Source organism: Ovis canadensis, chromosome 8, assembly GCF_042477335.2.
Source record: "Ovis canadensis isolate MfBH-ARS-UI-01 breed Bighorn chromosome 8, ARS-UI_OviCan_v2, whole genome shotgun sequence".
Taxonomy (NCBI): Eukaryota; Metazoa; Chordata; class Mammalia; order Artiodactyla; family Bovidae; genus Ovis; species Ovis canadensis.
The window spans coordinates 12,723,516-12,751,268 of record NC_091252.1 but is presented as its reverse complement, the minus strand read 5'-3'; the positions used below and the strand labels follow the sequence as shown (position 1 = coordinate 12,751,268).

The window sequence follows — 27,753 nt, the reverse complement described above, 5'->3', positions numbered from 1 at the left end:
TTATATTTAATTTGTTTTTTAAAAAAGAAAAACAAATGACTAAACAGCACATTAGGTATGGCTGAAGATAAAAGTGAACTGCAAGACACAACTGAGGAAACTATATAGAATACGGTACAGGAATGATTTTTTTTTTTTTTTGGCCCTTTATCTTTTTTCTTTTACACATAAAATATACATTAAAGGTCATGAAAAAAAAAAAAAAGATGGTCTAATAATACCTAGTAAAATTAGTTCCAGAAAAAATGAGGAAAGGCAATATCTAGATAATGACCAAAATTTTTTCAGAATTAATAAAAAATATGCATCCTTTACATAAAGAGGCACAATGAAACTGCAGGAACCCAAAGGCAAAGAGATTATTCTGTGAAAGAGAAGGGGAAGAATACTAAAACACTTTGAACCAAAATAAAGGCTTTCTCCTAATTCTACATTCATTTTCAAATACAGTAAAGGGGCTACATTAGTTTAAACTAATGACCCAGAAGGACCTATATATTACCCACACTATTAAAGAAACTTTCTTTTACACAAACTTTCTAAGGGACCAACAGATATGGATCATTTTAAGAAAATCAACTCCTACTGTACAACTGGGCTCATTTCACATACTAGTAAGGTAATGCTCAAATCCTTCAAGCAAGGCTTCAGCAGTACATGATCTGAGAAATTCTACAAGATGGGCTTACAACGGCAGAGAAACCAGAGATTAAACTGCCAACATCCATTGACGCACAGAGAAAGAAAAACATCTACTTCTGCTTCACTGACTACACTAAAGCCTTTGACTCTGTGGATCAAACAAACTGGAAAATTCTCAAAGAGATGGGAGTACCAGACCACCTTATCTGTGTCCTGAGAAACCTGTATGCAGATCAAGAAGCAACAGTTAGAACTGGACATGGAATAATGGACTGGTTGGTTCCAAATTTGGAAAGGAGTACGACAAGGCTGTATGTTGTCATCCTGCTTATTTAACTTATATGCAGAGCCTATCATGCGAAATGCCAGACTGGATGAAGCACAACCTGGAATCAAGACTGCTGGAAGGAATATCAATAACCCTAGATATGCAGAGGACATCACCCTTATGGCAGAAAGAGAAGAAGAACTAAAGAGCTTCTTGATGAAAGTGAAGAGTGAAAAAGCTAGCTTAAAACTCAACATTCAAAAAACGAAGATCATGGCATCCAATCCCATCACTTCACGGAAAATAGAAGGAGAAAAAGTGGAAACAGTGAAAGATTTTATTTTCTTGGGCTCCAAAATAACTGCAGACGGTAACTGCAGCTATGAAATTAAAAGATGCTTGCTCCTTGGAAGGAAAGTGATGCAAACCTAGACAGCATATTAAAAAGCAGAGACATCACTTTGCCAACAAAGGTCTGTACAGTCAAAGCTATGTTTTTTTTCCAGTAGTCATATACAGATGTGAGACTTGGACCATAAAGAAGGCTGAGTGCTAAAGAACTGCTGCTTTTTAACTGTGGTGCCACAGAAGACTCTTGAGAATCCCCTGGACGGCAAGATCAAACCAGTCCATCCTAAAGGAAATCAGTCCTGAATATTCATTGGAAGAACTGATGCTGAAGCTGACACTCCAATACTTTGGCCACCTGATGCAAAGAACTGACTCACTGGAAAAGACCCTGATGCTGGGTAAGATTGAAGGCAAAGGGGGCAACAGAGGATAAGATGGTCAGACGGCGTCACCCACTCAATGAATTTGAGCAAACTCCAGGAGATAGTGAAGGGCAGGGAAGCCTGGCATGCTGCAGTCCATAGTGGCAGAAAAGTTTGGACATGACTTAGTGACTGAACAACAACCACTTTAACACTTTCTTAAAATTGATTTAAAATGCATTTGTAGAAAAGGCATCATATAATATCTCCTTTCCCACCTTCACTTTCACAGTAAACTTCTTCCACTTTACAAAAGACATAATTCTTACTGTATTGAGTTTAAAAACCTCATGAAAAAAACATTTGTAAATACTGTTATCTGGAACCTCTTTTGGCACTATAGTAGAGTTTCCTACCTTTCCCTGTTTTATATATATTTCTGTTAAAACTGAACCTATAGTTAAAAGCAGTATTCTGGACCAATTTAGGATTTTCTTAATATAACTATTTAATATAATGTAAAATGGAAAAGCAAAAGTGATAAAAATTTTCATTTAATGACTTTATATCTCTACTTTAGTTATTATCAAGAAAAGCATTGCCCCAAGGAAAAAAATCATGTGAGAATAATGAAAAGAAAGCCCTCCCCACCCCACCCAAAAAGTTGAAATTTGCACACATTTATTACAACCAGGTAAAAAATTCAGGTCAAAACCAAGACTGTATTTTTCTACTAGAATTCCATAGTAAAACGTCATCATGAGGAGGGAAATTAACATGTATATTTGAAATAAAAACAGAAAAACTACTTATTACAGATCAATAATATATCTGATTTAACTGATGGCCTTGTCAAGTAAGTGATGTGAAAGCATTTTCCACAGATCACATGAACTAAATATGCAGTTCCAAAATTTAAGAAAATATATAAAAACAGAATATTTTACAAACCATACGGGCAAAAGCCAATTAATAACGAGCAAGATTTCAGTATTTTCAGTTATTTCTGAGATCATCTGGTTAAAACAAAAGGAAGTAACAAATATAACTACTAGCTACATATTAAGTACTGATAAAGCCTTTTTAATATATTTCCCCCAAATTCAGAAAGACAACAAATCTAAAGACTGGATTACAAATTATGTTAAGCTTTCAAACTTACATTACATTGCTATATGATTTCTTTTTTTTTTTGGCTGTGCTGGTTCTTCACTGCAGTGCACAAGATTCCAGTAGAATCCTGGAATTGGCAGCCTCTGGAGCATTCAGGCTCAGTAGTTATGACACAAGCTCTCTGTTGCATCACGCAGGCTTAGTTAGCTGCCCCACATTATGTGGGGTCTTAGTTTTCCAACTGGGGACTGACCGGGAATCCCTGCATTGGAAGGACTGGACCACCAAGGAAGTCTCTGCTATGTGATTTCTGCCATTTAATCAAAAGGAAAGAACTGAGTGATAAACGCTATAGCAATTATCACTAGATCCATCTATTATGTGACCAAGATTTCTCAGCACTTGTATCTACAAAAAACATAAAATCACTGTTGGAAGTTACAGCACAGCAATTAATATTTATGGAAACATAAACTAAATGAATAAGGGAGAAAACAGCAACGCCATCCATTTTAGGAAATACATTTCCAATATAACTCTTGGAGGGAATGATGCTGAAGCTGAAACTCCAGTACTTTGGCCACCTCATGCGAAGACTTGACTCATTGGAAAGGACTCTGATGCTGGGAGGGATTGGGGGCAGGAGGAGAAGGGGACGACAGAGGAAGAGATGGCTGGATGGCATCATGGACTCGATGGACGTGAGTCTGAGTGAACTCCGGGAGATGGTGATGGACAGGGAGGCCTGGTGTGCTGCAATTCATGGGGTCGCAAAGAGTCGGACACAACTGAGCGAATGAACTGAACTGAATAGGTTTAACAATTATAAATTACACGTTTATTAGTAATTATAAACATAATTTAATCTAGTAAAAAAATGAATAACAACTTTTAGCGGCAAGATCACTAAATATTAAATTTCAATAAATGTATATATCTTTTTATTCAGTAAACATATATTTATAAAGTATGATAGAGTAATTAAAATATTTTAAATTGCATAAAAATATATCCTATGAAGTTAAAATACATATATAGGGACTTCCCTGGTGGTCTAGTGGCTAAGCCTCCACACTCACAACTCAGGGAGCCCAGGTTTAACCCGTGGTCAGGGAACGAGACCCCACGTGCCGCAACTAAGAGCCCACGTGCCGCAACTAAAGGCCCAGCATGCAGCAACGAAGACCGAAGACCCTATGGGCCTCGACTGAGACTGAGGGAAAAGAACTCAGTATGAGCTTCCCAACTGTTAAAGACGAGGTGGCATGCATGCTTCTTAAGTTTTTTAAAACTGAAATATAGTTGATTTGCAATTCTGTTGTACATGTATTTTTAAAATAGATGATGATGAATATCAGATCTGAACTATCTTTAGAGATCATAGGATACACAGTGTCGTCTAAGTTTTATTTTTAAAATATCAACATGTACATCCTCAAAAATGTGTAACAAGGCAAATACTTTATTTAAAAAAGGAGGTAGGGCAGTGTATCTGCAAGAGAAAAAAAATAGTGAAACTGGCTCAGTTGCGTCTGATTCTTTGCCAGAATCCTGGAGTGGGTAGCCTTTCCCTTCTTCCCAACCCAGGGATCGAACCCAGGTCTCCCACATTGCAGGCGGATTCTTTACCAGCCAAGCCAAACCTCCCAAATCAAAAACCTAGGCTGAGAAGAACCTCTGCTTATCAACTAACATCTGTAATCTCTCTAGTACATCTATTCACTGGACTACTACATAGCAATAAGGAGCAAGAATATAGAGCCTATCCCTTCTCCAGCAGATCTTCTCAGGAAGATCTTCTCTGGGTTGGCCCAGGAATCAAACCAGGGTCTGCTGCATTGCCAACTGAGCTGTGAGTGAAGCCCCTATCTAGCAATGAAACAGATGATAAAGATATCAAAATACCTTGCTATGGAGTGATCTTACAGACCACACTACCCAGTAAAAAACCAAACAATGCTGAGAGTTTCTTCAAGAAGGGTGGCATATTCCAATGTTAAAAAAAAAAAACAACAACAACAGCGGAAGGCTAAGCCATATAATATTTAAAGCAGGTCACCCATGGGTAAGAAGAGAGAAGGGAAAAGAGGGAATCAGGACAAAAGTTAGACTTTTCTGAATAAAACTTCTTTGCAGATTTGACTTTGGAACCATGAAAACATCTTTTGTGTAATTATAAAATACATTAAATTCAAAACATTGTTTAAAAAGCATATCCTCAAAGTAACAAAAAAAGTTTAAATAAATAAATCAGCATAACTCTCACCCAACAATTACAAACCAAGAAAAAATAATTTCAAGTGTTTTTAAAACACAGTAATTTAAATACACATTTTTAGTACATAAACCTAGTGAGATATGCCACCAACAAGGAAATAAAAAGACTTTAAATCATTTTATTAGCAACTATATTTGTATTGATATTGTGAAACTATTTGTCTAAAAGGATAAAGCAAGTAAGTTACTAAATTAACATCATTAGGAACCAAGACACTCAACCCAAAAGCTATGAAAGAAAAATAGTGCTGTATTTGAAAATGTTAAGAAAATACCTTTTCTCCAAGGCAATAACCACCAAAAGTGAAGACAAAAAATTAGCGGAAAAAAACTAGCTTGAATTACTAATAACTATTATTAGTATCACAGCACCGGCTAGTTTCTCTAAAATACCATTATTTTGTCAAATCTAAGAAACCATAAGATACATTATTATTGTCTATACTAATGTACAAAACATTTTTAACTCAGTAAGAGGCATCCAGTTAGATTTCAGAGATGTCAAAAATGTGGGAAAATGTGTCTGAGACTCAACATAAAAAGAATTTCTACAAATCAATAGCATTCCAAAGACCAAATGGAAAAATGGGCAAAAGATATCAAGTAACAATTATCAAAAGGGAAATAAATGGACTATACATATTATGAGTGAGGTATTCAAACCACACTCAAAAGAAATACTAAGTAAGACTACACTGGGATACTATTTTTTATTGCAAAGATCAAAAGGATGATAATATTGTTAAAGTGTGAGGAACAGGCATGCTCGGACATTGCTGGTGATAGTCTAAATCAAGTTAACAAAATTAGAAATGTACCTGTCCTGATATAGCAGCTCTACTTCCAGCAATTAATCCTGCAGATACGCTGATAAATGTGCAAAATAACCCATACTGAGGCTAGTTTATGCAACATTATTTTAAGTGGGGGAAGAAGGCTGATAGAGCCTTCCATATGTTGGTGTTGGATAACAGCAGTATATTGTACACTGGAACACTATGCACCTACTGAAAAGAACGCTGCTGCTGCTAAGTCGCTCAGTCGTGCCCGACTCTCAGCAACCCCATGGACCGCAGCCCACCAGGCTCCTCTGTCCATGGGATTTTCCAGGCAAGAGTGCTGGAGTGGGGTGCCACTGCCTTCTCAGACTGAAAGGAATGAGGGTTATTTTAATGGACTCTTATGGTTGGTCTCTTAAGATATATTAATTTTACAAAGTAAAATTACAAACAGTGTGTACAATATACTACTGGCAGAGAAAGAGTAAGAAAGTGGGATAAGAATACAGACTTTCTTTGTGATAAATAAAATATTTCTGATGAGATAAACAAGAAGCTAGGAATACCATCTGCCTCTGGGATGGGAAAGTGGGTGGCTTGGACTTGCAATCAAAAATACAAATCTTCTGACGTATTAGTTTTTAGTAATAACCTAAAAAAAATTAAAAAGTAACACTTGCCTTTTTTCCTTTTGAGGTTTCAGAATCCTCATCTTCATCTACACTGAGTAGATTTGCCTCACTACATAGAAAATAAGGGGAAAAAAATCTTAAGTGACAATTACAACTCATATATTAAATTCAGAAGTTTTGTTCTCCTTGTTCACCTAATACAGAGATCAGCAAACTTTCTGTAAAGGGCCAGAGACTAAATATTTTAGAATTTTGCAAGCCATATGGCCTCTGAAGCCACCACTCATCCTTGCTTTGCAACTGAAGTATGAAAGCAGCCACGGACTAAACGTGCGGCTGTGCTCCAAGAAAACTATAGCAAAATCCAATGATGGCCCACACTGGGCCCACTGCCACTGTTTACTGACCTCTGCCATAAATGAACACATAGCTTTTGTTTTCATCTTAACTATAGATTTCATCTACTTTCACTCATTCTTCCTTTCTGTCTTGGATTTTAAATTAGGGGGAAAGGACTCAAAACGGAAGTAAAGAAACATACTATTAAGAAAACCTTAGTTGATTGAAAAAAAGTAATTTCAACGGTATTAACCCAATAAAATTGTTATACCTCTACCATTCTGAGAAATATCAAACCTTCACTGAGAATTATGGACCTCAGAGTCTAAAAAGCCAGAATGATGTATCTATTAACAGTTCATGTTAATCTGAACACAATGATAAACCAACTGTAATTTATAAATGAAGCATACAGAACAGGGAGCACCTTAAAAGACACATTTTTATACATGACAAATATTCTATCAGATAAAGTAAAAATAAATCCTTCTGAAGACAACTATGCTAAACTGTTTTTAGTTAAAATCTTAGCTATCATAATAAAGATGTAAAACGTTTCAATATTGCTTGTATACAACTTTTAACTTCAAATTCAACATCTCACTGGTGAAGGCACGTAAAGCGGTAATGATGAATGGAGCTGTTGCCCAGACAGAAGAAAAGAACCTACAATACTTAGCCAATATACTCTGAAAGACTTCTTGCATAAAATTTCTAAAAAATACTTGCAGTTTTGGTAGAACTTGAGTGTATATATTTTTGTGTCTCTTAATTTGCTATTTGTTCTGGCCAGCAGAAACCAGATCAATAACCGAGAAACTAATAGCAATGCTAAATTTGTAATACAAATCTCATGATATTCAAAAAGTTGTATGAAAGCCATTTAAAAATTTACAGCAGTCACTCCACGTACATTAACAGAGTATAATGAATGCTTCACTTAACTTCTGTCTGGGTCAACACCTGTGTTTAGCATTTATAGGGTTTCTACTTTCTCTGGTAGCAATCTATGATGAACGTGGTTGGGGATGGCGTGGGGGGCTGGGGGGAGTTTCAACTGCAAAGGTAGACACTAAACTTTCTTACAAACTTCAGGAATCGTAATCTGGGTTCATTCACTCCTGGTAAATGGTGGCTTTTCTTATCACTACCTGAACAGAGTGCCATATTAAAAAAAATAATAATGTCTTTAATAGGAAATCCACAATATGGTCAACTTTTAATTATAAGATTACCTTTATAATCTGTACATATTTATACATTGCAAAAGATGAAGAAATATAACCACATAATTATTTACCAATAAAACAATTGCTTTTTCTTTCCTTAATGCTACTGTAAGTCAATATTTTCTAAGAATATCATACTTTTAAAACTATTTCCGTGGAATATAAATTGTTTTTCTAATGAAAAGTTTCATTCTTATAAAATATCTGAGGGGGTAAAAAAAATTCTTACTCTTTATCTGTATCTCCTTCACTTTCTTCTCCATGATCAAAGCTCCAATTATTTTTAAAACCTCCATCTCTTTTAGATTCTGATCTAGCCAGAGCTGAAATAAAAACAAACTCAGATAAGTATTCATTAATAGAGCTATTCAATATAAAATAAAATTGAGCATTTGCCAAATTCTTTTAGTCAAGATTTTCTTTTAATTTGTTTGCCTTTTGCCTACCGTCTCTAAGAGAAAAAGAACACATTAAAATCTGTTCATACACTTGACCATATGTGTGAATGTGCTATAGAAAAAAGCTCAAATTCAGTAAAATATAATAAAAAATGTGGACAGGAACGTATGAATATGTATGAAATACATAAAAATCAACCCTGTATCTCCATATTTGATCACTGGTTCCAGAAATTAGTCACTTAATTTGCTTGCCTTATTAATGAGAACTAAATCCAGACCACCAGCCTTTAAAAGAAACAAACCAAGGTTTTTTGGGTTAGAATCAGGGAGAGCTCAATGTTCAACAAACCTCTCCAAATAAGAACACCAAACATGCTTAACTATGAGATTAAAATCATATAAATGCATGCCTGAAATATCCTAAAGCCATAAACAACTAGACAGTGGGAACCTGAGAAATAATTGAAGCTCTGAAGGTGGCATTTGTTTTGGAGCCACATAACAAAACCCTGAGGCCTAGAGCTTGGGAAGATCACTTCTGAGGGGCCCAGCAAGATGAAAGGTCAGCCTGAAGACCAGAAGGGCAACAATCCCACTGGCTGAACTAGTGCAGACAAGAAAGAGACTTACTCAAGAAAAGAGACAGGTGGGAGGGGGGGGGGATAATTACAGTATCATGCTGTTGGTTCTGGGTTCCAGGATTGAACTAAAGACAAACAGGGCTTCCCTGATGGCTCAGCTGGTAAAGAATCCACCAGCAATGCAGGAGACACATGTTTGATCCCTGGGTCAGGAAGATCTCCTAGAGGAAGAAAATGGCAACCCACTCCGGTATTCTTCCCTGGGAAAGGCCATGGACAGAGAAGCCTGGTGGGCTACAGTTCAAAGGGTCATAAAGAATTGGACGCCACTGAGCGACTACGCATTCATGCAAAGACAAATAAAGAGTACCTCCACTTCATGTTTAGGGAATACCTCAACACAAGCTCATAGTTACTCAGGTTTGGGACCAGAATTTTCATACCCTACATGGCCCAGAAGAGTCCATAATTAAAATAGTCTCATAGCCTATATGGCCCAGAAAAGCCCCTAATTAAAATGGAAAAGATGCACAATATCACAAAGATGTTAGGGAAGTGCAAATCAAAAGTATAATGAGATAGTATTTCACATTCGTTAGGATGGTTATGTTTTTTTTAATAGAAAACAGTAAGTGCTGGTAAGGTTGTGGAGAAACTGGAACTCTTATGCATTACCTGTGGGAATATAAAATGGTGCAGCCGTTGTGGAAAATGCTTGGCAGTTCTTCAGAAAGTTAAGCGTAGAACTGCTCTATGATCATCAATCCTACTTCTAGAAATATACCCAGAAACAACTGAGAGCATGGACTCTGAAACTTGTACACCAAAGTTCACAGTAGCATTATTCACAAAAGTCAGAAGGTGGAAACAACCCAAATGTCCATCAGCAGATGAACGGATAAACAAAATGTGCTGTGTTCACAAATACACATACAAAGGATTATTTTTTTGCCTTATTTTTTGAATTATAAAGAAACGAACTCTGACATGCTACAACATGGATGAACCTTGAAAACCAGGAGTAAAATGCTTTACCCATTTTAACTCATAGGGCTTCCCTGGTAGCTCAACTGGTAAAGAATACGCCTGCAATGCAGGAAACCTAGGTTCGGTCCCTGGGTTGGGAAGATCACCTGGAGAAGGGAACGGCTACCCGCTCCAGTGTTCGTGCCTGGAGAATTACATGGACAGAGGAGCCTGGCGGGCTACAGTCCATGGGGTCACAAAGAGTCAGACACAACAGCAACTTTCACTTTCATTTTACTCGTGCCAGACACCGAAGGACAAATATTGCATTATTCCATTTATATGATATATCTAAAAATAGGCAAATTCAGAGAGCAAGTAGAATAGAGGTTTCCAGGGGCTGAAGGGAGAGGACAATGTAGTTATTTTTTAATGGGTACTGAGCTTTTGTCTGGGATGATGAGAAAGTTCTAGACATGGCTAGTGGTGATAGTTGCACATTATGAATGTACTTAATGCCAATTTACATTTGTATATTTATAAGCAGTTAAAACAATAAATTTTATGTTGTGTATATTTTCCCACAGTAAAAAACTGTAAAGGCTAAAACATAAGTACCAAAACTTATAAATGACTAGCAGAATCAAATATAAATCTTCTCTAAAAAACTAAAACATCAATGTCTGAAAAAAATTCAAAAAAATATGAGTTTACAACCAAAAATATTATGAAGTAGGTGGAAAGAAGTCATCATGAGCAAATCTGAAACCTCTTTACATGTATAATATACATAAAGAAGTAGCAGATAACAGGAGCAAAGTTTTTCTTTCAGTAAAAGAAGTTATAAATAAGCAAGAGAGGAGAGCTGGAATGAACTGTTCATTCCAGCGGTGCTAGGTTAGAGTAAGAGGTGTCAGTATGAACTTATATTTATTTGATGCCCGTACAGATGAACAGATACAGAAACAAATACAGACACCCTGTTCCATGGGCTAGAAGAGCTGAAGGTCTGTCCCCAGAGAAAGCCTACAAGTGATATCCTATAGTAGCAACAAGCATGCTTACAACCAGATTTTATTTTCTGAATACCATTCTCCAATACAAGGAGCCAGAGCTCCCAGGAGAAATGACTGATTCTAGGATGAGGCAGGAAAAATACAAGGTAAGTCTGGAGTATTCTGTAGGGCCAGAAGGCGTTTTTTTATAAAAAGGATGGTGTAAAGTAACTAGCCTCCAATTAAAATAAATAAATTAAAATTAAAATTTAAAAAAAAGGATGGGAAATTTCAAAAGGATTCGGGAGCAACCTAAAAGAACCTCCCAATCACCAAAAGTGGAACGATTTTCACAAAAATAAATGATAACAGTACTGAATTATAATCCCCCTAATAAAATATTCATTATATAAATAACTGAATAAATAAATAAATGGGGAGAAGGGACACATCTTCCTTACAGAATTCCAAATAATACATATACAAGCCCCTACCTTTAAGAGACAGACCGTGTAATTCACTTCCAGAGAGTCAACTCAGAAAAAGGTGACTAACAGTAAGAAATCTGATAATCACTACCTGTATCAAGTGAACATCAAAGTTAACATCAAAAGTGATGTTTTATTCATAGCATTCCCTTCATGGATCACAGCCTTGTCCTGGTGAAGGCGCTTGCATAACTCAATGAAGCTATGAGCCATGCTGTGCGGGGCCACCCAAGATGAACAGGTCACGATGGAGAGTTCTGAAAAAACGACTTCCACTGGAGGAGGGAATGACAAATCACTTCAATATTCTTGCCTTGAAAACCCCACAAACAGTATGAAAAGGCAAAAAAAGATATGACACCTGGAGATGAGCCCCCCAGGTCAGAAAGTGCTCAATATGCTACTGGGAAAGAGCGCAGAAATAGCTCCAGAAAGAACAAAGAGGATGGGCCAAATGGAAATGACACACAGTTGTGGATATGCCTCGGGATGAAAATAAAGTCCGATAATGTAAAGAATACTGCACTCGAACCTGGAATGTTAGGACCATGAACTAAGGTAAACTGGACGTGGTCAAGCAGAGGTGGCAAGAGTGAACACCAACATTTTGGGCATCAGTGAACTAGAACGGATGGGAACAGGCATGTAATTCAGACGGCCACTGTATCTGTTACTGTGCGCAAGAATGCCTCAGAAGAATTGGAACAGCCCTCTTAATCAAGAAAAGAGTCCAAAGTGAACTCCTTATTGCAAAACTTAGGCTTAAATTGAAAAAAGTAAAGAAAACCACTAGGCTTTTCAGGTATAACTTAAAACAAATCCCTTATGATTACACAGTGGAGGTGATGAATAGATTCAAGGGATTAGATCTGGTGGAAAGAATGTCTGAAGAACTATGGATGGAGGTTCGTAACACTGTATAGGAGGCAGTGACCAAAACCACCCATCCCCAAGAAAAGAAAAGCAAGAAGGCAAAGTGGTTGTCTGAGGAGACTTTACAAATAGCTGAGAAAAGAGAACAGGAAAAGGCAAGGGAGAAAGGGAAAAATATACCCAAAACACGCAGAGAGAATAGCAAGGAAAGAGAAGAAAGTCTTCTTAAGCGAACAATGTAAAGAAACAGACGAAAACAGAAAAATGGGAGACTAGAGATCTCTTCAAGAAAATTGGAGATGCCAAGGAAACACTTCATGCAAAGATGGGCTCAATAAAGGACAGAAACAGTAAGGACCCAATAGAAGGAGAAGAGCCTAGGAAGAGGTGGCAAGAATACACTGAAGAATTGTACAGAAAAGGTCTTAATGACCCAGATTACCGTGATGGTGTGCTTACTCACCTAGAGCCAGACATCCTGGAGTGCAAAGTCAAGTGGGACTTAGGAAGCATCACTATGAACAAAGCTAGTGCAGGTGATGGAATTCTAGTTGAGCTATTTCGAATCCTTAAAGATGATGCTGTTAAAGTCCTGCACTCAACATGCCAGCAAATATGGAAAACTCAGCAATGTCCACAGGACTGGAAAAGGTCAGTTTTCATTCTAATCCCAAAGAAAGGCAATGCTAAAGAATGCTCAAACTACCATACAGCTGTACTCATTTCACATGCTAGCAAAGTAATGTTCACATATTCTTCAAGCTAGGCTTCAACAATACGTGAACTGAGAACTTTCAGATATACAAGCTGAGCTTACAAAAAGCAGAGCAACCAGAAATAAAACTGCCAACATTTGCTGGATTATAGAGAAAGCAAGAGAATCCCACAAAAACACCTACTTTTGTTTCATTAAATATAAAGCCTTGACTGTGTGGATCACAACAAACTGTGAAAAATTCTTAAAAGAGATGCGAGTACCAGACCACCTTACCTGCCTCCTGAGAAACTTGTATGCAGGTCAAGAAGCAAGTTAGAATCAGACATGGAACAACAGACTGGTTCAAAATTGAGAAAGGAGTATGTCAAGGCTGTATATTCTTACCCTGCCTATTTAACTTATGTACAGAATACATCGTGCAAAATGCCAGGGGGGATGAATCACAAGCTGGAATCAAGGTTGCTGAGTGAAATATCAATAACCTCAGATATGCAGATAATACCATTCTAACGGTAAAAAAACAGAGAAACTAAAGAGCCTCTTTATTAGGGTGAAAGAGAGTGAAAAAGCTGGCTTAAAACTCAACATTCAAAAAACGAACATCAGTGGCATTCAGTCCCACCACTTCATGGCAACCAGAAGGGGAAAACGTGGAAACAGTGGCAGATTTTATCATCTTGAGCTCCAAAATCACTGCAGATGGTGACTGCACCCATGAAATTAAAAGACACTTGTTCCCTGGAAGGAAACCTATGACAAACCTAGACAACAGATTAAAAAGAAGAGATATCACTTTGCCAACAAAGGTCTGTATAGTCAAAGCCATGGTTTCTCCAGTAATCATGAATGGATGTAAGAGTTGGACCATAAAGAAGGCTGAGTGCCTAAGAATTTGGGCTTCTGAATTGTGTATTGGAAGACTTTTGAGAGCCCCTTGGATTGCCAGGAGATCAAACTGATCAACCCTAAAGGACACCAACCTGAATATTCATTGGAAGGACTGATGTTGAAACTGAAGCTCCAATATTTTGGCCACCTCAGGTGAAGGCCGACTCATTGGAAAAGACCTTGATGTTAGGAAAGATTGAAGGCAAAAGGAAAAAGGGGCAACAGAGGATGAGATGGTTGGATAGCATCACTGACTCAATGTCTGAGCAAACTTCAGGAGATGGTGTAGGATAGGGAGGCCCGGCGTGCTGCATTTCATGGGGCTGCAAAGAGTTGGACATGACTTAGGGACTGAACAACAACATTCACAGCACATTTAATATGATGTGATGAAAATGTGACTTAACCCATGTCAGTTTTGTCATGAGAACACATCAGATAAACCCAAACTGAGGAACATTTTAGAAAATCCTGACCAGGACAGTTTAAAACTGTTAAGGTTGTGAAAAAAAAAAAAAAGATTAAAGAAACCAACATGATCAGAGGGGACAAAGATGACACGACGACCAAATGCACTGTGGCGTCCTGGACTGGATCCTACGGAAGAAAGTCAAGCCTGTAGTTTATGCCCTTGTTAATTTCCTAGTTTTTTACAAACATTTTATTAACTAAGTCGGCAACATTAGGGGAAGATGGGTAAACAGTACAAAGCAACTATAACATCTTTGAAACTTCTCTATAAATCTAAAATTATCCCTCCAAAATATTCAGAAACCAAATGTAAAATAAACCTGTAGGTTTTTTTTTAAAAAGGGGTTATGAAGAACATAATAAACTCTGGTGATTACTAGACTATAAAGACTCCCAAATGCAGCAACTAGTATCCATCACTGAAAGCCAGGCAAGTTACCATAAAGGCCACTAAGCAGTGAAAAACCAAGAGGTTTCTACATTGCATACACCCTAAAGGAAACAGGGTTCTGCACACACAATTCTAACAAGTCTAATCATATCATTTCCTAATTGACAGCAGATTAGAACCTATAAATTAACCTAATGAAAGAGAAAAATAACCTAATGAAAGTGATGATTGCCAATTAGAACAAAATAAATTATAAAAAACAAGCAAATTCTAAAAACATAAATTTTAGAGCAACTTGCACTAAGGAAAACAACTTTGAACCCTCAGAAATTCTTGAGTATCAGCACTCTGCTGTCCTGTTATGGTTGACACTCATGATGATCAGAGTGGAAAATTACATGCACTGCATTCTATTTACAAAATTAAAGGAAATACAAAGGCTAAAGAGAGATCTCCGTTAAGCAACATAAATTAAATACTGCATTTTTCTCCATGCACCTCCATTAAAAGGACAGTAATGAAAAGAAAGGGGAAAATTAGAAATCTATAAGAACAGAAAGAACCCAGAAAGAAGATAACAGCAGATGCCTGATGTACCTAAACTGATGAAAGATGAAGTCTGATGGATGCATAGGAACTGATTCAGTTTGTCTACAGAAAGAAAGAAACACTTGTGAGGGCACAAATATTACCAAACTGACAAAAGAAAAAAACTTTGAACACTGCTATCAATAAAAGATAACTGAATTATTACAAATCTTTTTGAAAAGAAAAATTCAGACACAGAAGGCTTCTCCCATAATTTCTTTCAAGCTTTTAAGAAATACCAACAAATAGATCTAGACTTTTCCAGAAGAACAAATTTTTTAAAAAGGAACATTTTGCAGCTCATTTTATGAAGTCAGAAGACTCTATCCCAAACCTGATACTAACATTTAAGGAAGGAAAATGCCATGAGAACATGCTCTCATGTAGACAGATATCTAACTCTAAATAAGATAACAGTAAATCAAATACAGCGATAATAATATATTACAACCAAGTAGCGTTTATTCTAAAAGCAAGTTCACATTTGAAAATCATGAATGTAATTCACAAAATAAAAACTCAGCAAACTGAGTATAGAAGGAATAAAACGAAAAGAGTAACTACTGCACAAAACCCTTTGGAAAACACTGTAACTTTTCCCCTGCCATAAGCAGCATGAACAGTTCTGTAACTATGTAGTGAAGGTCCTAGCTGGCACAGCATGGCAAGGGCAGACGATGTCTGCAAGAGGTGAGGAAAGCAAACAAGAAGCAAACTTCTTCATGTACACAGCCCCAGAAGAGCTAAGAAACTGGAGGCACAGGTATCTGAAGGTAAGAAGAAAATCTGACTTTTTTTAAAAAAAAGAACAAGTATTTAGTAGAATGTGAATTAACAAATATAGAAGAAGGATACAACTGGAAAATCATAATTTGGGGAACATTATAATAAAAACTGATTAAAGCAGGCATCATCAAGGAATGCTGAAACTAATAAATGGAAAGAAGCTAATACTAAGGGTGAAATCTGGTAAGACATATGTTGTTTTATTGTCTCAAAGTAGTTCCCCACAGGATATTAATTACAAAGGAGAACATAGTACCTTTCAGTGGAGAAACCCGGCAAAAACCATCTTAACTAAGTCATCAAAGATAATTTCACCAGTAAACAGGACAGAAGCTCATTGAGAATATCAATGAAAGTAAGTAATTACTGTGGCATTACTTACAAAAATGCATAACCTAAATCTAATCATGAGGAAGCATTAGACAAACTCAAAGTACAAAATAACTGGAAGGTTTATGCTTCCCAGGTGGTGTAGTGGTAAAAAATCCACCTAATGCAGGATGCAAGTTCCATCCCTGGGTCAGGAAGATCCCCCTGGAGCAGAAATGGCAAACTGTTCAGAAGAATCTGCCTGCAATGCAGGAGACCCGGGGTTGATCCCTGGGTTGGGAAAATTCCCTGGAGAAAGGAATGCCTGCTCATTCCAGTAGTGTTGTCCGGAGAATCCCATGGAGAGAGGAGCTTGATGGGGTTGCAAAGAGTGGGACATGACTGAGAGACTGAATGCACACCCACATATGTTAAACATGTCAATGTAAAGAGAGACAAAGACTGGAATACTCTTCCAGATTAAAAAAGACACAAGAAACATGACTAATAAATGCAGTAAGTGAGTTCCAGAAAAACATCTATTTCTGCTTTCTTGACTATGCCAAAGCCTTTGACTGTGTGGATCACAAGAAACTGTGGAAAATTCTGAAAGAGATGGGAATACCAGACCACCTGACCTGCCTCTTAAGAAATCTGTATGCAGGTCAGGAAGCAACAGTTAGAACTGGACATGGAACAACAGACTGGTTCCAAAGAGGAAAAGGAGTACATCAAGGCTGTATATTGTCACCCTGCTTATTTAACTTCTATGCAGAGTACATCATGACAAACACTGGACTGGAAGAAGCACAAGCTGGAATCAAGATTGCCGGGAGAAATATCAATAACCTCAGATATGCAGATGACACCACCTTTATGGCAGAAAGTGAAGAGGAACTAAAAAGCCTCTTGATGAAAGTGAAAGAGGAGAGTGAAAAAGTTGGCCTAAAGCTCAACATTCAGAAAACGAAGATTATGGCATTTGGTCCCATCACTTCATGGGAAATAGGTGGGGAAACAGTGAAAACAGTGTCAGACTTTATTTTTGGGGGCTCCAGAATCACTCCAGATGGTGACTGCAGCCATGAAATTAAAAGACACTTACTCCTTGGAGGGAAAGCTATGACCAACCTAGATAGCATATTCAAAAGCAGAGACATTACTTTGCCGACTAAGGTCCGTCTAGTCAAAGCTATGGTTTTTCCAGTGGTCATGTATGGATGTGAGAGTTGGACTGTGAAGAAGGCTGAGCACCAAAACTGTGGTGTTGGAGAAGATCTTGAGAGTCCCTTAGACTGCAAGGAGATCCAACCAGTCCATTCTGAAGGAGATCAACCCTGGGATTTCTTTGGAAGGAATGATGCTAAAGCTGAAACTCCAGTACTTTGGCCACCTCATGCGAAGAGTTGACTCATTGGAAAAAACTCTGATGCTGGGAGGGATTGGGGGCAGGAGGAGAAGGGGACGACAGAGGATGAGATGGCTGGATGGCATCACGGACTCGATGGACATGAGTCTCAGTGAACTCTGGGAGATGGTGATGAACAGGGAGGCCTGGCGTGCTGCGATTCATGGGGTCACAAAGAGTTGGACGCGACTGAACTGAACTGATCCTAAATTGGACCCGGAATCAGAATTTTTCTTTTTCCTAAAAGAACATTTTAGGTCAACTAGTAAAAATTGAAATAAACTCTGTAGATTAGATAATAGTATTATATTAGTGTTAATTTTCTGATTTTGGTAACTACACTGTAGTGATTTAAGAGGATCTATAGTTCAACAAACATGAAGAAGAGGCAAGACAATGACATAAGTTGGGGTAATGAGCAGTGTGCCTGAAATTTACTTTCAAATAGTTCAGGGGAAAAAAAGTAAGCATATATAAACATATACAGTTAGAGAGAGAATACAATAAAGCAATGATGGTAAATATCAATACTTGGAGAAATAAGTTAAGGGCAAATGAAAATTACTTCTGCTAACCTTACAACTACCACAAGTATCTTGGTAGGAAAGTCTCAACTGTAAATTGACGAACTGTTGGAGGTTCAGTATTTACATGTCTGAGGATTAAAACTCCAGAGGCACCCAGTCGTAACAGGGGGTCCCACTCTCGTGAGTTTCGCCTTCAGGAGCTTGACCAGGTTCTCCCAGTAAACACTGGAGAAAAATCCACTCCCACCCCACCCTCCCCTTCCATCTGGGAAAGGGAAAAAGGAACCATTTTGAAATGCAAGAGAGGACTCTTCTCAACAAGGCCTCAGGGGTAAGAAAGAGCCTAACCTACAAAAGTTTTATTAAACTGACACAACTCCTGCTGGGAGAAGGGAGATACCCAACACCAGCCCATTCTAGCCATCCCGTCCCACCTAAGAGTAGAGAAAAACACTGAGAAACACGTGTAAAGTTTACAGTTTAGAGGCCTAGGCTCATGGACCTGAAGATCAGACCCAATCCCAGGGCTGCAGAATGCTTCCTCTTACCTGAAAACCTGTAGTTCCTTTTACCTGGTATATCATGTCCAGGTATCAGGAAAAAAAATCATTAAGACATACTAAAAGGCAAAAAACACAATGCGATGTGATAAAACAAGCATCAGGGCAGACATGGCATGGATGCTGGAATTATCAAGCTGGAAAGTTAAACAACTGCGCTTACTCTGCTAAGGGCTCTAATGGTCACAGCAGACAGTACAGCAGACAGCTAATTAACAAATTAAGACCTCTGCAACGTAAGCAGAGGCGAAAATCCTAAGAACCAAAAATTAATGCTAGAAATAAAAATATGTAACAGAAAGGAAAGATGCCTCTGATGAGCTTACTAGTAGACTGGACACAGTTAAGGAAAGAATGTCTGAACTTGACTATATCAATGAAAGGGAAAGTGAAAGTCGCTCAGTCGTGTCCAACTCTTTGTGACCCCCATGGACTACACAGTCCATGGAGCTCTCCAGGCCAGAATACTGGAGTGGGTAGCCTTTCCCTGCCCCGGGGGATCTTCCCAACCCAGGTATCAAACCCAGGTCTCCCACATTCCAGGCAGATTCTTTACCAGCTGAGCCACAAGGGAAGCCCAAGAATACTGGAGTGGGTTGCCATTTCCTTCTCCAGCGGATCTTCCCGACCCAGGAATCAAACCAGGGTCTCCTGCTTTTGCAGGCGGATTCTTTACCAACTGAGCAATCAGGGAAGCCAAAGAGAACTGACTGAAGGGGGAGAAAAAAGAAACAACGCCCAAGGGTTGTGGGAGAAGTACAAAAGGTGTAACCTACGTTTAAGAGAAACACTAGAAGGAGAATAAAGGAAGGAACAGAAAAAATATTTGAAACAATAAAAGAGCGAGAATTTCCACAAATTAACATCAGACAGCAAACCACAGATCTAGGAAGTTCTGAGGCAGAATAAATCTAAAAACTACACCAAGGTGTCAGCTACATATTGGCACTTGCCAAGAACATCTGCCAGCAACCAAACAACGAGGGCCTGTGCCACCTGCCTCTGCAGAGACTGAACCCTGTGCTGCTGTAGCTGCTGACCTTCAGCACCACCGAGGAGAGTCCAGGGTGGAGAGCAAGGCACTCTGTGCTCCAGGGAACCCGGTGTAACAGATCTTCAGACAAAGGTACTTTTAGGAACTGATTTCATGATCCAAGTCCTTGCATCTCCTCATATCTAGAAAAGCACTAAATCCCCTTCATGGTGACATCAGCTCCTTGTGACTAGTGGAAAACCTTTCATAAAATAAGCACTTGATTGCGCTGAACTCCCTTTTCAGCAAAATCTTATACGCTGAACTTCCCCCACTACCGCTTTGGATCAGTCTCTCAGAGCTGTCTGAGGTGCTGTCTCCCAGGCTGCAGTCGTCATTTAGCCTCAAACAAAACTTAACTCACAGCTCTCACACTGTGCATCTTTTTAGTCGACATAGGCATATCATTTTCAAACCACAGGAAGACATAGGATGGGGGAGGGGTGGGCAGGTGATGCTGAAAGAAGCCCTAGAGAACATGCTGCTGTTTTGCAAAAAAATTTTTTTTAAGTTCTTCAGAGGGAAGAAAAATGATGTTAGGTTAGAAATCTGAATGTTTATAAAGAAAGACTATCGAGAAAGAATAAGTGAAGATAAAATTAAAACTTCAATTTTTCTTATTTCCAGTAGCAAGTAATAGTTTGCTGAAAATAATATAAACAAGGTATTTGATTATATATCTTCTGTGTTGTATTTACAGAGATACAGATAGGGAAGAAAGAAATAAAACTTTGTTTGCAGATGACATGATCATCTAGGTAGAAAATCCAAATCACTCAAAAAAAGAAACACCACCACCCTCTTGGAACTAAAAAGCAAATACAGTAAAGCTGCAGGATACAAGGTTAATACAAAAAAATTACACTTTCCTATATACCAATAATGAGCAAGGTGAATGTGAAATTAAAAACACAATTAACACTGACATTAGCACCCCAAAAATGAAATACTTAGCTATAAAGCTAACAAAATACATACAAAATCTACACAGGGGAAACTACAAAACTCTGATGGATGAAATGAAACAAAACTTAAATAAAATGGAGAGATATTTTGTGTTCACAGATGCGAAGATTCAATACCATCAAGATGTCAGTTCTTTCTAACTTTATAAATTCAACACAACTGCAGTCAAAGTTTTCACAAGTTATTTTATGAATGTTAAGAAACTGATTCTAAAGTTTATATGGAAAGGAAGAAGATTCAGAATAGCCATCACAATGTTCGCTTAGTCTGACTCTTTTTGCGACCCCGACTGTAGCCCACCAGGCTCCTCTAATCATGGGATTTCCCAGCCAAGAATACTGGAGCGGGTTGCCATTTCCTTCTTCAGTGGATCTTCCCAACCCAGGGATCAAACCTGTATCTCCTGCATTACAGCTGAATTCTTTACCACTGAGTTACCAGGGAAGCCCAATCACAATGTTTAAGAACAAATCTGGAGAACAGACACCACCTGACTTCAAGACTTATAAAGGCACAATAATCAAGTCACGGTAGTACTGGCAAAAGAACACGTCAATCAGTGGAAAAGCATAGAGCCCAGAAGAGAGCCACACAAATACAGTCAACTGTTGTTTGTCAAGGGTGGAAAGGCAACACAACAGAGCAAAAGACAATCTTTTTGAAAAATGGTGCTGGAACAACTGCACGTTCACATGCAAAGTAATGAATCTAGACACAGACCTTACGCCTCTCACAAAAAGTAAAGCAAAAAAAAACTAATTCAAAATGCATCACAGACTTAAGTGTAAAATACACAACTAAAAAACTCCTAGAAGATAACATAGGAGAAAATCTAGCTGGTATGGAGATGACTCTTTAGCTAAAACACGAAAGGTATAATCCACAAAAGAAAGAATTGATAAACTGGACTTCATTACAATTAAAACTTCTGCTCTGTCAAGAAAACCAGAAAACAAGCCACAGAGTGGGAGAAAATATCTGCAAAACTACAAACCTGATAAACGACTTTACCCAAAATATACATAGAACTCAATGATTTAAAAAAACAACCTGATTACAAAATAAGTCAAAGACCTTAACAGACACCTCACCAAAGAAGATACAGACATGGCAAATGAGCATATGAAAAAACTCTTCACATCGTATGTCATAAGGGAAATGCAAACTAAAATAGGAGATACCACTACCCATCCACTAAAATCGACAACATCTGGAACACTAACACCAAATGCTGTGAGGATGTGGCACCGGAACACTCATTCACTGCTGGTGAGAATACAAAATAGTGCCGGTTTAGTCTCCTACAAACCGAAATGTGCTGTTACCATATGGTTCAGCAACTATGCTCCTCGGTATTTACCCACAGGAGTAAAAACTAGTAGCCACACTGAATCCGCACCCAGATATTCACAGCAGCTTCATCATAACTGGCAAAACTTGGAAGCAACCAAGATATCCTTCAGTAGGTAGGAGGATGGATAAACTTTGGTGAATTCAATGAAATATTATTTGGGGAGAAAAAAGGAGTTGCCTAGTCATGACACGACACGGAGGATGAAACAACCTTAAACACCTATTACTCAGTGAAAACAAAACAAAACCCAGAAAAGTAGACCGACTGTATGACTTCACCTAGATGACACGGTGAATAGGCAAAACCATGGAGACAGTATAAAGGTCAGCAGTTGCCAGGGTGGGGTGGGTGTGGGGATGGAGGGATGAACAGGTGGAACAATGAAGATTTTTATGGCAATGAAAATACTCTGTATGATACAATAAAGATGGGTACACGTCATTATACACTTGTCCAAACTCACAGCCTATACCACACAGTGTATAGTCTATGGGTGAACCATAAAGTAAACTATGGACTTTTGAGAGATGATGAGGTGTCAGTGGAGGGTTATCAGTTGCAGCAGACATACCACTCTGGTAAGAGATGTTGAAACTGGTGAAGGCTATGCATGTGTTGGGGTGGGAGGTATACAGCAAATCTCTGTACCTTCCTCTCTCAACTTTGCTGAGAACCTAAAACTTCTCTTTAAAAAAAGAGTAAAAAAAAAAAAGTAAACCTTTTGCAGGCAGTCCTGCCCGGTTTTATTTTTTATTGGAATATAATTGCTTTACAATGTTATGTCAGTTTCTGCTGTGCAGGGAAGTGAATCAACTATACGTAAAATATATCCCCCCTTCATAAACCTCCCTTCCCCACCCCCATCCCACCTCTCTCGGTCATCACAGAGCATAGAGCTGAGTTTCCTATGCTTTACAGCAGGCTCCCACTAGCTGGGATTTCACACATGGTAATGTATACATGCCAATGCTCCCAACTAATCCCCCCACCCACCCCGTGTCCACGTCTGTTCACCATGTCTACATCTCTACTCCTGCTCTAGAAATCAGCTCATCTGTATCATTTTTCTGGAGAAGGCAATGGCAATCCATTCCAGTACTCTTGCCTGGAAACTCCCATTGGCAGAGGAGCCTGGTGGGCTGCAGTCCAAGTGGTCACGAAGAGTCGGACATGACTGAGCGACTTCACTTTCACTTTTCACTTTCACCCTTTGGAGAAGGAAATGGCAACCCACTCCAGTGTTCTTGCCTGGCGAATCCCAGGGATGGGGGAGCCTGGTGGGCTGCCATCTATGGGGTCGCAGAGTTGGACACGACTGAAGCGACTTAGCAGCAGCAGCAGTACCGTTTTTCTAGATTCTACATATATAGATGTATGTGGAATGCATATATATTCCACATATATGCGTTTATATGTGATATCTGTTTTGCTCTTTCTGACTTCCTTCCCTCTGCATGACAGACTCTAGGTTCATTCCCGTCCAGCTTCACTGAGTTATAACTGAACAACACTGTGTAAGTTCAGGGTGTACAGCATGACTTGACTTAAATATACTGTGAAATAATTACCATAATATGCTCAGTTAACAACTATCATCTCATACAGATGAAATAAAGAAGAAAAGGAAGAGAGAGAAAGAAGAAAACGAAGAAAGTGTCTTTCCTTGTGATGAGAACTCTTAGGATTTACTTTAACTTCTAAACAAGTCAAACTACCACACAATTGCACTTATTTCACATGCTAGCAAGGTCATGCTCAAAATCCTTCAAGCCAGGCTTCAACAGTACGTGAACCAATAACATCCAGATGTACAAGCTGGATTTAGAAAAGGCAGAGGAACCAGAGATCAAATTGCTAACATCCGCTGGATCATCAAAAAAGCAAGAGAGTTCCAGAAAAACATCTACTTCTGATTCACTGACTACGCTGAAGCCTGACTGTGTGGATCACAAAAAACTGGAAAATTCTTCAAGAGATGTGAATACCAGACTACCTCACCTGCCTCTGGACAAACCTGTTTGCAGGTCAAAAAGCAACAGTTTGAACCAGACATGGAACAATGGACTGGTTCCAAATTGGGAAAGGGGTACATCAAGGCTGTTTATTGTCACCCTGCTTATTTAACTTCTATACAGAGTACATCATGAGAAACGCCGGGCTGGATGAAGCACAAGATGGAATGAAGACTGCCGGGAGAAATATCCATAACCTCAGATATGCAGATGACACCACCCTTATGGTAGACTGTGAAGAGGAATTAAACAGCCTCTTGATGAAGGTAAAAGGAGAGTGAAAAAGCTTGCTTAAAACTCAATATTCAGAAAACAAAGATCATAGCATATCCTATCACTTCATGGCAAATAGATGGGAAAACAATGGAAACAGTGACAGACTTTTTATTTTGGGGGCTCCAAAATCACTGCAGATGGTGACTGCAGCCATGAAATTCAAAGACACCTGCTCCTTGGAAGAAAAGCTATGACAAATCTAGACAGCATATTAAAAAGCAGAGACATTACTTTTCAAACAAAGGTCTGTCTAGTCAAAGCTATGGGTTTTCCAGTAGTCATGTATGGATGTGAGTACTGGACAATAAAAAAGGCTGAGTGCCAAAGAACTGACACCTTTGTGGTGCTAGAGAAGACTCTTGAAAGCCCTCTGGACAGCAAGGAGATCAAACCAGGCAATCCTAAAGGAAATCAGTCCTGAATATTCATTTTAAAGACTGATGCTGAAGCTCCAATATTTTGGCCACCTGATGTGAAGAGCCGACTCACTGGAAAAGACCCTGATGCTGGGAAAGACTGAAGGCCGGAGGAGGAGATGAAAACAGAGGATGAGATGACTATATGGCATCACTGACTCAACGCACGTGAGTTGAGCAAACTCCAGGATATACTGAAGGACAGGGAAACCCGGTATGCTGAGGTCCATGGGGTCGCAGAGTCGGACACAGACTGAGTGACTGAACAACAATTGTGTCATAGAGGACTACTATCTATAACCATCCATAATTTTTTACATTACAACCCCAGTACTTATCTATCCTAAAACTGGAAGTTTGGACCTTGGACCACCCTCATCCAAGTCCCCTACCTCCCTTGCCCTACCTCTGGAATCCACACATCTGATCTTTTTTTCTGAGTTTGGGATTTTTTCGTTTCGTTTTAAGCCTTTTTTTTTTTTAAAGATAACACATATAAGTGGGATCACACAGTATTCTTGTTCACTAAGCAAAATGATCTCAGGGTCCACCCATGTTCTCACATACGGTAGGATTTCTTTTCATGTCTAAATAATATTCCACTGTATATATATCCACATCTCCATCCACTGATGGACACTTAAGATTGTTTCCATGTCTCGGCTATTATAAACAACATTGCTACGAATTGGGGGCACAGATATCTCTTCAATATAGTATTTTTGTTTCCTTTAAATATATTCATGTAAGTAGAATTCCTGGATCAGAAGATAGCGGTGCTTTTAATCTCCTGAAGAACCTCCATACTGTTTTCCACAGGGGTTGTACCAATCTTACAATCCCAACTTCAATGCATGGTTACCATGGTTTCATGATAATCATTCTACAAGGCATAAGGTGATATCTTATGGTGGCTTGATTCACATTTTCCTAGTAATTAGTGATGCTAAGCACCTTTTCATGTATCTGTTGTCCATTTGTAGGCCTTCTTTGGAAAAAATGTCTGTTCAAGTCCTTTATCTATTTTTGGTTCAATTATTTGGAGGTTTTGCTACTGAGTTTTAAGAGTTCCTTTTATATTCTGGATATTAACCCCACTATCAGATTCGGAAGTATTTAATGAAAACTTTTTAAAAACCTTTTTTAAATGTAAAGAAAACGTAAGAAATAGATACACTAAAATAGATTTTCAAATTCTGTTACCCCAGCCTGGATAGCTTATCACTCTGCTACAATAATAACCGAAGAAATGAACAATAATTAATAAAAAAAAAAAGGTAAAGTTACAATACAAGGGACCAATAAGACCAAAGAATTTCATGTATCACAAAAACTGCAAGACATTAAGAAAAAAAAAACAAAACACTATTTTTAAAATGTGCTCATAAAATTATTCCATGCATTAAAAAATAAGCAGTAATTTTATAAGATGTATGCTCAATACACGTAATTCAACCAAGGTTTACTACCCAGACTATATAAAGAACTCCAACATTCCAACAGAAAACAAAATGTGTGGAAGACATGAGCAATTAAGAAGAGAGGAAATACACACAAATTAACCTAAAAAACAAAAAGAAACTCATAGAATACCTTTTTAGTTTACTCAAGCACCACAAGCGAACACAACAGGGATTAACTCTAGGTTGGCACTCAATATTTTAACACTGCATGAACAATGAGTAAATTTTTTAAATACAGCAATAAAGATACTCAACCTCACTAAAACATGGGCATTACAAATTCAAATCACCATCCAATAAACTCCTCCAGACTGGCAAAAACTAGAACATCCGACATTATTAAGTGGGTGATGATGTATATAAACAGGAAGTCTTAAAAAGTGCTAGGGAAAGCACTTTGGTGATCAATTTGGCAGTATCTAGGGTGAAGCTGAAATCATACATGACCCAATAATTCCAATGCTAAGAAACACTCTAGATCAGATGTAAACAAAGTATGGCCCAGCCAACTCTGGCCTGCTGCTTGATTTTACAAGGCCCATGAGCTAAGAATATGGCTTTTACATTTTTAAAACACTCTTCCCTGGTGGCTCATATAGTAAAGACTCCACCTGCAATACAGGAGACCCAGTTTCATTTCCTGGGTTAGGGAAGATCCCCTGGAGAAGGGAATGGCTACCCACTCCAGTATTCTTGCCTGGAGAATTCCATGGACAGAGGAGTCTGACAGGCTACGTACAGTCCATGGGGTTGCAAAAAGTCGGATATTACTGACGGACTAACACTTTCACTTCAGTGGGGAAAAACAACGACTCAAACAAGAAAGATGTTTCATGTTACAAGAAAATCATATAAAATTCAAATTTCAGTGTCCATGAAAGTTTTACTGGCACACAGCCACCCTCATTTGCTTATGCATTATCTGTAACTGCCTTCTTGCTAAATTGGCAGCACTGCTTGAAATGCAAAGTGTAAGATATTCACTATCTGGCCCTTTCCAGAAAAACTTTGCTGACCTCTGCTCCAGAGAAACACACACATGTGCACAAGGAAATGTACTTAAAAAAAGTTCACAGTAGCAATATGAGACATCCTAAGACATTCATCCTAGTATGCAAGAGTAAAAAAATTAGATACAACCCAATTTCCACAAAAAAAGGAAATGCATAAATATAATGCAGTATACATTCAAACTATGAAAAAGAAATAGAGCTATTCTTATCAACATTTAATTTCTCAATGCTGTAAGAATGAAAAACAAGTTACACAAGAATGTAGTACGACATGATTT

At 38.3% G+C, this 27,753-nt stretch overlaps 1 protein-coding gene across 1 annotated transcript in view; it reads right to left on the bottom strand.

The window, feature by feature from the left end:
• Positions 1-27,753, bottom strand: part of LOC138444708 (uncharacterized) — a 292,168-nt gene that overhangs the window by 249,378 nt on the left and 15,037 nt on the right. Inside the window, exons 2-3 of the mRNA XM_069598026.1 lie at positions 8,222-8,315; positions 6,473-6,533 (exon numbers count right to left, since the gene is read on the bottom strand). Of these exons, the coding sequence (XP_069454127.1) occupies positions 6,473-6,533; positions 8,222-8,315 (155 nt within the window). The remainder of the gene's footprint in view (positions 1-6,472; positions 6,534-8,221; positions 8,316-27,753) is intronic.